At 33.2% G+C, this 11,702-nt stretch overlaps 1 protein-coding gene across 1 annotated transcript in view; it reads left to right on the top strand.

Annotated features, from left to right (window-relative positions):
• Positions 1-11,702, top strand: part of LOC141561979 (uncharacterized) — a 265,321-nt gene that overhangs the window by 45,209 nt on the left and 208,410 nt on the right. Inside the window, exon 6 of the mRNA XM_074302015.1 lies at positions 2,040-2,139. Within this exon, the coding sequence (XP_074158116.1) occupies positions 2,040-2,139 (100 nt within the window). The remainder of the gene's footprint in view (positions 1-2,039; positions 2,140-11,702) is intronic.

Below are 11,702 nucleotides of genomic sequence, written 5' to 3'. Positions count from 1 at the left end.
TATCATTGTTTCCTTAAGCCACATATGGACTTCATGCTTAGGGAGAAATATTTGTAAAGTGTAGATTTGCTAATTTCCTTTTCCTAAGAAAGTCAGGTATGTAGTAATGAGATTTCAGAGATAATTAGATTTGAGTACTTTACTAATCTTATTGATAATTTATAAATAATGTAATCACAAAAAATCTTTAATTCTTTTGGCTTTAATCAAGTTGTTTTATATGTTACAGTTTTTAAAAATCTTGAATGTTGTATCATTTTCAGAGTACAAAACAACAGTGATACTTATAAATTAAACTTGGACAAGTTATATACAAAAAAATCTATATAGCCTGAGATTCTTTGTGTTTCTTATTTTTCTTGTTCACAAAGCAAGCATTTTGATGAATATTTTTTTATGAAAGAAATCATCAGTGATTTTTTTTCAAAAAACTTTCATTCTTTTCTCTGAAAATTTATAGACCACTTGATAGGCAACTTTCCCTGTAACATTCCTGTTTTCCTCCCCCATCCTGTTTTGCCATGCAGATCCAACCGTACTTGTTTTTCCAAGGCCCCTTCTGGTAAGGAGAGCCTCTATAATTAACAGTACATAGGTGTGAATTTGTGAGTAATACAGAAACTTTTCACTTCCTAGCATTTACTCTCATTATTAATCACTCATTTCCAATATATATTGGAAAACAAAATACTATTTTAATGACACATTCATAGATATACCTAATTATATTTTTAAAATGACTACTAAATAAATACTTGAAAAATAAGGACAAATTGAGGTGCAGAACAAAAGGTTACTTAATTCATGTTTTCATAATAGTATAGATAAGCCTTAAAAGTGACCCTCAGTGTCATTATGTCAAGGTGATAATCAAAGCTGATAAACTTTTAAAGTATTCTTTGTTATATCTCTTATGGTTTTATTTCAGGAACTCTTAATTATCTTACATCTAAACACAGTGATTCTGCCATTGACAGTCATCTGGAGAACTGATTTATTTTATTTACATGATACATCAAGCAAATTTTAATTGGTCTCTATATATTGTTGTATAGGAGTATAACTGTTATGCAGTGGTTTAAACATGAGTTCAAATGGTATATCTTTTTCTAATTTTTTGTCATTTAAATATATGACCAAATTCTGTATATAGGTATGCATATGTTCTATTTTTACATAAATGTATTCAAGAAAAAGAAAAGAAACAGAGGTTAGACAAAAGAATAGTTATCTTATAATATGTCAAAATACTAGCAGAGAAGAAAAAGTTATTCATGTCTTCTATGGTACCAGTTATAGTAATAAAGCTGACGGTTTTTTTCAAGTGGGTCAACTGGTAAACACAAATATTTTAAATGGAATAAATAATATATTTTTGTTAAAAAACCCATGACCTTGATGAGTTTGGAAATAGTCAAAGACTTGACTTTCTGACCCAAGTAGCACTTATGTTTAAAAAAAATTAGTCCATGAACAAGCATTTGTTAAAAAACCTTCTATTTGTCAGGTAATATAGTAGGTGCTAAGATAAAAAAATTCTTTAAATTTTCAAGGAAGTTACATTCCCTAATGAGGGAAACAGTATGTACCTTACAATTATATATATATGTGTGTGTGTGTGTGTGTGTGTGTGTGTGTGTGTGTGTGTATGGCATATACATATGTATATTTATGATATACATAAAGTAATTTTTGTACAGTACTAGTAATTAGGATAATCAGAAAATGCCTCACATAGAAGATATTTTTTGAGCTTAAATGAGAAGGAATCTGAGTTTCTAAGAAGTAGAGGCGAGGAGGAACTGTCTTTTAAGCCTAGGGGACCAGCCTATTCAAAGGCAGGGACACAGGAGAGAAATAATCATGTACAAGGCCATAGTTTAGGCTAGAAGAATGTTTGATTACTGAAAGGTGACCAGGGTTCAATTACAAGTAATTTTATGTACAATTGTATGTTTAAAAATTTAACTTACTTGCAAGTTACTTATAAGTTAAGACTTTTGAGTGAGGCTATTTTTTCTTGCTTTTTAATCTAACAGAGAAGAAAGGGAAAAAGAATATGCCACAGAACATCCTGAATTTCTAAGATTTGATTCTGATATAGACCTGTTCAAACCAACAGACATTGCACTCAGGGAGGTATGTATTATGGCATGTAATTTTTGTTTTTAAGCGAAAGTCCATAAGAAAGCATTTAGAGGATCATGGAAGTTAAGTCAAAGAAATGGTTATCAAAAGGCATCTAATGGTTCTGGGGATGAATAACCAATATGATTTTTTCCTGGTGCTTGAGATGGTATGATATAAGGGAATAGAGAATTGGTTTTAAAGACAGGAAGACCTAAGTTTGCCTCTGCCATGTACTTTCAGTGTGTGATTCTGGGCAAATGACTTAACTTCTAAGTATTCAGGCAACTCTGAATGATTCTGAGTTGCAGAAAAAGTGTTTCCCTGCATTAGCAGAAGCTTTTTTTCTTAGTGGGAGATCCATATACCTATGAAATAAATTACAGGTTTCTCTCTTTGAAGGTAGGAAACATAATTTTTTTATTATTCTTTGTCCTTTCTTTTTTAATATTTTAATTTTTCCCCAGTTTCATTTAAAACATTTTTTACATTTCTTCTTTAAAAATGTAAGTTCCAGATTCTCTATTTTATCACCCAACTTCTGCCTTCATCAAGAAAATGTGTGTGAAGTTATGCAAAATATTTCCATAAAAGTCATGTTGTGAAAGAAAATATATATCTCTCTACCTAAAAAGATACTTCAAGATAAATAAGCTTAAGATAGAAAGGGATAGAGAGACACATAGACAGAGACAGAGAGGGAAGGGAGACAGACACAGAGACAGACAGAGACAGAGAGAGAGAATCAGTATTTTTTCAGCATAAGTCCTTCAAAGCAGATGTGGATCAATGTATTGCTGAAAATAGCAAAGTCATTCACAGCTAATCATCTCAGAATATTACGATTGATTTGTACATAGTACATTTCATTTTGCTTGAGTTCATGGAGGACTCTCCAGGTTTTTCTGAGAGTATCCTGTGCATCATTTTCTATAGAACAATTATATTTGTTCAATCATTCCCCAATTGATGGGCACCCCTTTTTAAAAATTTTTTAAATTAATTTTAATAATTATAACATTTTCATTGACAATACATATTCATAAGTAATTTTTTCCCAACATTATCCATTATACTCCCTTCTGTTCCAAATTTCTCCCGTCCTTCCCTCCACCCCTTCCCCTAGATGGCAGGCATTCCCATACATATTAAATATTTTATAGTATATTCTAGGTACAATATATATGTGCAGAACCGAATTTTGTAGTTGTTGTTGCAAAGGAAGAATTGTATTCGGAAGCTAAAAATAATCTGGGAAGAAAAACAAAACAAAACAAAACAAAACAGTGCTCACAGTTTATATTCATTTCCCAGTGTTCCTTTTCTGGATGTAGCTGATTCTGTCCATCATTGATTAATTGGAATTGGATTAGCTCTTCTCTGTGTTGAAAATATCCACTTCCATCAGAATACATCCTCATACAGTATCATTGTTGAAGTGAATAATGATCTTCTGGTTCTGCTCGTTTCAGTTAGCATCAGTTGATGTAAGTCTCTCAAAGCCTCTCTGTATTCCTCCTGTTGGTCATTTCTTACAGAATAATAATATTCCATAACATTCATATACCATAATTTACCCAACCATTCTCCAATTGATGGACATCCATTCATTTTCCAGTTTCTAGCCACTACAAAAAGAGCTGCCACAAACATTTTGGCACATACAGGTCCCTTTCCCTTCTTTAGTATTTCCTTGGGATAAAATCCCAGTAGTAGCGCTGCTGGGTCAAAGGGTATGCACAGTTTGATAACTTTTTGGGCATAATTCCAGATTGCTCTCCAGAATGGTTGGATTCTTTCACAACTCCACCAACAATGTATTAGTGTCCCAGTTTTCCCACATCCCCTCCAACATTCATCATTATTTTTTTCCTGTCATCTTAGCCAATCTGACAGGTGTGTAATGATATCTCAGAGTTGTCTTAATTTGCATTTCTCTGATCGATAGTAATTTGGAATACTCTTTCATATGAGTGGAAATAGTTTCAATTTCATCATCTAAAAATTGTCTGTTCATATCCTCTGACCATTTATCAATTGGAGAATGGCTTGATTTCTTATAAATTAAAATCAATTCTCTGTATATTTTGGAGATGAGGCCTTTATCAGAACCTTTAACTGTAAAAATCTTTTCCCAATTTGTTACTTCCCTTCTAATCTTGTTTGCATTAGTTTTGTTTGTGCAGAAACTTTTTAATTTGGCGTAATCAAAATGTTCTACTTTGTGATCAGTAATGGTCTCTAGTTCTCCCTTGGACACAAAGTCCTTCCTCCTCCACAAATCTGAGAGGTAAACCATCCCATGTTCCTCCAATTTATTTATGATTTCGTTCTTTATGCCTAAATCTTTTTTTATTTTTTATTATATATATATTTTTTATAATATTATCCCTTGTATTCATTTTTCCAAATTATCACCACCTCCCTCTATTCCCTCCCCCCGATGACAGGCAATCCCATACATTTTACATGTGTTACAATATAGTCTAGGTACAATACATGTGTGTGAATATCATTTTCTTGTTGCACAATAAACATTAGAATCCGAAGGTACATGCAACCTGGGCAGACAGATATTAGTGCTAACAATTTACATTCACTTCCCAGTGTTTCTTCTCTGGGTGTAGCTACCTCTGTCCATCATTGATCAACTGGAAGTGAGTTGGATCTTCTTTATATTGAAGATTTCCACTTCCATCAGAATATATCTTCATACAGTATTGTTGTTGAAGTGTATAGTGATCTTCTGGTTCTGCTCATTTCACTCAGCATCAGTTGATATAAGTCTCTCCAGGCCTCTCTGTATTCCTCCTGCTGGTCATTTCTTACAGAGCAATAATATTCCATAACCTTCATATACCACAATTTACCCAACCATTCTCCAACTGATGGACAGACATCCATTCATCTTCCAGTTTCTAGCTACAACAAAAAGAGCTGCCACAAACATTTTGGCACATATATGTCTCTTTCCTCTCTTTAGTATTTCTTTGGGATATAATCCCAGTAGTAGCGCTGCTGGGTCAAAGGGTATGCACAGTTTGATAACTTTTTGGGCATAATTCCAGATTGCTCTCCAGAATGGCTGGATTCTTTCGCAACTCCACCAGCAATGTATCAGTGTCCCAGTTTTCCCACAGCCCCTCCAACATTCATCGTTATTTGTTCCTGACATCTTAGCCAATCTGACAGGTGTGTAGTGGTATCTCAGAGTGGTCTTAATTTGCATTTCTCTGATCAGTAATGATTTGGAACACTCTTTCATGTGAGTGGATATAGTTTCAATTTCTTCCTCTGAGAATTGTCTGTTCATATCCTTTGACCATTTATCAATTGGAGAATGGTTCGGTTTCTTATAAATTAGTGTCAGTTCTCTATATATTTTGGAAATGAGACCTTTGTCAGAACCTTTGTTTTTAAAAATATTTTCCCAATTTGTTACTTCCCTTCTAATCTTGTTTGCATTAGTATTATTTGTACAGAAACTTTTTAGTTTGATATAATCAAAATCTTCTATTTTGTGATCAATAATGATCTCTAGTTCTCCTCTGGTCACAAATTCCTTCCTCCTCCACAAGTCTGAGAGGTAGATCATCCTCTGTTCCTCTAATCTATTTATTATCTCCCTCTTTATGCCTAAATCATGGACCCATTTTGATCTTATCTTGGTATATGGTGTTAAGTGTGGATCCATATCTAATTTCTGCCATACTAATTTCCAGTTTTCCCAACAGTTTTTTCCGAATAATGAATTTTTATCCCTAATGTTGGAATCTTTGGGTTTGTCAAAGATTAGATTGCTATAGATGTACCCTTTTTTGTCCTTTGTATCTAATCTGTTCCACTGATCTACCGGTCTATTTCTTAGCCAATACCAAATGGTTTTGGTGACTGCTGCTATATAATATAGCTTTAGATCAGGTACACTTAGACCACCTTCCTCTGAGTTTTTTTTCATTAGTTCCCTAGCAGTTCTCGACCTTTTATTCTTCCATATGAATTTTGTTGTTATTTTTTCTAGGTCATTTAAATAGTTTCTTGGGAGTCTGATTGGTATAGCACTAAATAAATAGATTAGTTTGGGGAGTATTATCATCTTTATTATATTCGCTCGGCCTATCTAAGAGCACTGAATGTCTTTCCAATTATTTAAATCTGACTTTATTTTTGTGGCAAGTGTTTTGTAATTTTTCTCATATAATTCCTGACTTTTCTTTGGTAGATGGATTCCCAAATACTTTATACTCTCAACATTTGTTTGGAATGGAATTTCTCTTTGTATCTCTTGCTGTTGCATTTTGTTAGTGATATATAAAAATGCCGAGGATTTATGTGGATTTATTTTGTATCCTGCCACTTTGCTGAAATTTTGAATTATTTCTAGTAGCTTTTTAGCAGAGTCTTTGGGGTTCTCTAAGTATACCATCATGTCATCTGCAAAAAGTGATAGTTTAATTTCCTCATTTCCTACTCTAATTCCTTGAATCTCTTTCTCGGCTCTTATTGCTGAGGCTAGCATTTCTAGTACTATAATGAATAGTAATGGTGATAGTGGGCAACCCTGTTTCACTCCTGATCTTACTGGAAAAGGTTGCAATTTATTTCTATTGCATATTATGCTTACTGAAGGTCTTAAATATATGCTCCTGATTATTCTAAGGAATAATCCATTTATTCCTATACTCTCAAGAATTTTTAGTAGGAATGGATGTTGGATTTTGTCAAATGCTTTTTCTGCATCTATTGAGATGATCATATGGTTCTTATTAATTTGATTATTAATATGGTCAATTATACTAATAGTTTTCCTAATATTAAACCAGCCCTGCATTCCTGGAATAAATCCTACTTGATCATAGTGTATTATCCTGGAGATGATTTTCTGAAGTCTTTTTGCTAATATCTTATTTAAGATTTTAGCATCAATATTCATTAAGGAGATTGGTCTATAATTTTCTTTCTCAGTTTTCGATCGACCTGGTTTAGGTATCAGTACCATGTCTGTGTCATAAAAGGAGTTTGGTAGGACTCCTTCATCCCCTATTTTTTCAAATAATTTATATAACATTGGGGCTAATTGTTCTTTAAATGTTTGGTAGAATTCACATGTGAATCCATCTGGCCCTGGGGACTTTTTCCTGGGGAGTTGATTAATAGCTTGTTCTATTTCTTTTTCTAAAATGGGACTATTTAAGCAATTTATCTCCTCCTCTGTTAATCTAGGGAGCCTATATTTTTGGAGGAATTCATCCATTTCACTTAAGTTATCAAATTTATTGGCATAAAGTTGGGCAAAGTAACTCCTTATTATTTCTCTAATTTCCTCTTCATTGGTGGAAAGATCCCCCTTTTCATTTGTAAGACTATCAATTTGATTTTCCTCTTTCTTTTTTTTGTTCAAATTTACCAAAGGTTTATCTATTTTATTGGCTTTTTCATAAAACCAGCTCTTGGTTTTATTTATTAATTCAATAGTTTTTTTACTTTCAATATTATTGATTTCTCCTTTTAATTTTTGTATTTCAAGTTTAATTTTTGGTTGGGGGTTTTATTCCTAAATCTTGGACCCATTTTGATCTAATCTTTGTATGTGGTGTTAAATGTGGGTCCATGCCTAGTTTCTGCCATACTAATTTCCAGTTTTCCCAGCAGTTTTTGTCAAATAATGAATTCTTATCCCAAGATTTGGGATATTTGGGTTTATCAAACACTAGATTGCTATTTTTATTCACTATCTTGCCCTGTGAACCCAACCTATGCCACTGATCAACTAGTCTATTTCTTAGCCAATACCAAATAGTTTTGATGACTGTTGCTTTATAATACAGTTCTAGATCAGGTATAGCTAGACCACCTTCATTTAATTTTTTTTTTCATTACTTCCCTTGAAATACTCGATCTTTTGTTCTTCCATATGAATTCTGTTGTTATTTTTTCTAGGTCATTAAAATAGTTTCTTAGGAGTCTGATTGGTATAGCACTAAATAAATAGATTAGTTTAGGGAGTATTGTCATCTTAATTATATTCGTTTGGCCTATCCAAGAGCACTGAATGTCTTTCCAATTATTTAAAACTGACTTTATTTTTGTGGCAAGTGTTTTGTGGTTTTGCTCATATAATTCCTGACTCTCCTTTGGTAGATATATTCCCAAATATTTTATACTATCGACAGTTATTTTGAATGGAATTTCTCTTTGTATCTCTTGCTGTTGGATTGTGTTGGTAATGTATAAAAATGCTAAGGATTTATGTGGATTTATTTTGTATCCTGCAACTTTGCTAAAACTCTGAATTATTTCTAATAGCTTTTTAGCAGTCTTTGGGGTTCTCTAAGTATACCATCATGTCATCTGCAAAGAGTGATAATTTGATTTCCTCTTTTCCTACTCTAATTCCTTGAATCTCTCGGCTCTTATTGCTGAGGCTAGAGTTTCTAGTACTATATTGAATAGTAATGGTGATAGTGGGCAACCTTGTTTCACTCCTGGTCTTACAGGGAAAGGTTCTAGTTTACTGCCATACATATGATATTTACTGAAGGTTTTAAATATATGCTCATTATTATTTTAAGGAATAGTCCATTTATTCCTATGCTCTCAAGCATTTTTAGTAGGAATGGATGTTGGATTTTATCAAATGCTTTTTCTGCATCTATTGAGATGATCATATGGTTTTTATTAATTTGATTATGAATATGGTCAATTATACTAATAGTTTTCCTAATATTAAACCAGCCCTGCATTCCTGGTATAAATCCCACTTGGTCATAGTGTATTATCCTGGGGATAATTTTCTGAAGTCTTTTTGCTAATATCTTATTTAAGATTTTACCATCAATATTCATTAAAGAAATTGGTCTATAGTTTTCTTTCTCAGTTTTCTATCTACCTGGTTTAGGTATCAGTACCATATCCGTGTCATAAAAGGAATTTGGTAGGACTCCTTCAATCCCTATTTTTTTCAAATAGTTTATATAGTTTATATAGGATTGGAGTGAGTTGTTCTTTAAATGTTTGATAGAATTCACATGTAAATCCATCTGGTCCTGGGGATTTTTTCTTAGGGAGTTGGTTAATAGCTTGTTCTATTTCTTTTTCTGAGATGGGACTATTTAGACTACTTACTTCTTCCTCTGTTAATCTGGGCAAGCTATATTTTTGAAGGTATTCTTCCATTTCATTTAAGTTATCGAATTGATTGGCATAAAGTTGAGCAAAGTAGCTCCTAACTATTGTTCTAATTTCCTCTTCATTAGTGGTGAGTTCTCCCTTTCCATTTACAAGACTAACAATTTGCTTTTTCTCTTTCCTTTTTTTAGTCAGGTTTACTAAGGGTTTGTCTATTTTGTTGGTTTTTTCATAGAACCAACTCTTAGTTTTATTAATTAATTCAATAGTTTTTTTACTTTTAATTTTATTAATCTCACCTTTTAATTTTAGACTTTCAAGTTTTGTGTTTGTCTGGGGGTTTTTAATTTGTTCCTTTTCTAGTAATTTTGGTTGTAAGCCCAATTTGTTGGCCCTCTATTTCTCTATTTTATGCAAGTAGGCCTGTAGAGATATAAAACTTGCCCTTATTACTGCTTTGGCTGTATCCCACACATTTTGGTATGATGTCTCATTATTGTCATTTTCTTGGATGAAGTTATTACTTATGTCTATGATTTGCTGTTTTACCCAATCATTCTTTAATATAAGATTATTTAGTTTCCAATTTTTTTTTGGTCTATCTTCCCCTGGCTTTTTGTTAAATGTAATTTTGATTGCATTGTGGTCTGAAAAGGATGCATTTACTATTTCTGCCTTCCTGCATTTGATTTTGAGGTTTTTATGCCCTAGTATATGATCAATTTTTGTGTAGGTTCCATGAACTGCTGAGAAGAAAGTATACTCCTTACTGTCTCCATTTAGCTTTCGCCAAAGATCTGTCATATCAAACTTTTCTAGTATTCTATTTACTTCTTTGACTTCTTTCTTATTTATTTTGTGGTTTGATTTATCTAATTCTGAGAGTGCAAGGTTGAGATTTCCCACTATTATAGTTTTGCTGTCTATTTCTTCTTGCAGCTCTCTTAATTTCTCTTTTAAGAATTTAGATACTGCACCACTTGGTGCATACATGTTTAATATTGATACTGATTCATTATTGATGCTACCCTTTAGCAGGATATAATGCCCTTCCTTATCTCTTTTAATTAGATCAATTTTTGTTTTTGCTTGATCTGAGATGAGGATGGCTACCCCTGCTTTTTTGCCTTCACCTGAAGCATAGTAGATTCTGCTCCACCCTTTTTACTTTTATTTTGAATGTATCACCCTGTTTCAGGTGTGTTTCCTGTAAACAACATATAGTAGGATTCTGACTTTTAATCCAGTCTGCTAACCACTTGGTCTTTATGAGGCAGTTTGCCCCATTCCCATTTATGGTTAAAATGACTAATTCTATATTGCTTGCCATCCTATTAACCCCTGCTTATGCTTTTCCCCTTTCCTTCCCTCTTACCCCCCTACCCAGTATTAAACTTGTGAACACCACTTGCTTTTCACAGCCCTCCCTTTTTAGTATCCCTTCCCCACCTTAAAGTTCCTCCCCTTATTTTACCCCTTTTCCTCACAATTTCTGTATTCCCTTCCCCTTAGCTTACTCCTTCCCTCTCACTTTTCAGTGAAGTGGAAGAAGTTTCACCATAAATCGAATATGTCTATTGATACACACTATGTTCATCTCCCTCCTTTCTTTCTCTCAGATATAATAGGTTACCTTTGCCTCTTCATGAGATGTAGTACCACCACTTTACACTTTTTTATGATATAATTTCCTTTCCACCTCTAGTTTCTAGGACATATTTAAATTCTTTACATATTTTTATGGCAGAAGTTTAGTTCTCAAGATTTCTTTTTACCTTTTTAGAAATCTCTTGAGTTCCGTATTTGAAGATCAAACATTTTATATAGGTCTGGTTTTTTCATCAAAAATAGATGGAATTCATTTATTTCATTAAATGTCCATCTTACTCCCTGGAAAACGATGCTCATTTTTGCTGGGTAAGTTATTCTTGGCTGCATACCAAGCTCCTTAGCCTTTCGGAATATCATGTTCCAGGCCCTTCGTTCTTTTAATGTGGACGCTGCTAGATCCTGGGTTATCCTTATTGTGGATCCTCCCTATCTGAATTGCTTTTTTCTAGCAGCTTCCAATATCTTTTCCTTTGTCTGATGGTTCTTGAACTTGGCCACTATATTTCTTGGCGTTTTGATTTTAGGGTCCCTTTCAGTAGGTGATCAATGAATTTTTTCAATGTCTATTTTACCCTCCCTTTCCAGAATGTCTGGGCAGTTCTCTTTGATAATTTCCTAGCAAATAGTGTCCAAGCTTCTTTTTTTCCTCCCATTTTTCAGGCAATCCAATTATTCTCAAATTGTCTCTCCTGGATCTGTTTTCCAGGTCTGTTGTCTTTCTAATAAGGTACTTGACATTCTTTTCAATTGTTTCATTTCTCTGGTTTTGCTTGACTACTTCTTGGTTTCTCCTTGAGTCATTCATTTCTACTTGTTCCAGTCTAATTTTCAATGAT

Source organism: Sminthopsis crassicaudata, chromosome 3, assembly GCF_048593235.1.
Source record: "Sminthopsis crassicaudata isolate SCR6 chromosome 3, ASM4859323v1, whole genome shotgun sequence".
Classification (NCBI taxonomy): domain Eukaryota; kingdom Metazoa; phylum Chordata; class Mammalia; order Dasyuromorphia; family Dasyuridae; genus Sminthopsis; species Sminthopsis crassicaudata.
Note: the sequence above shows the minus strand (reverse complement) of the source record. Positions and strands in the feature narration are given on the sequence as shown.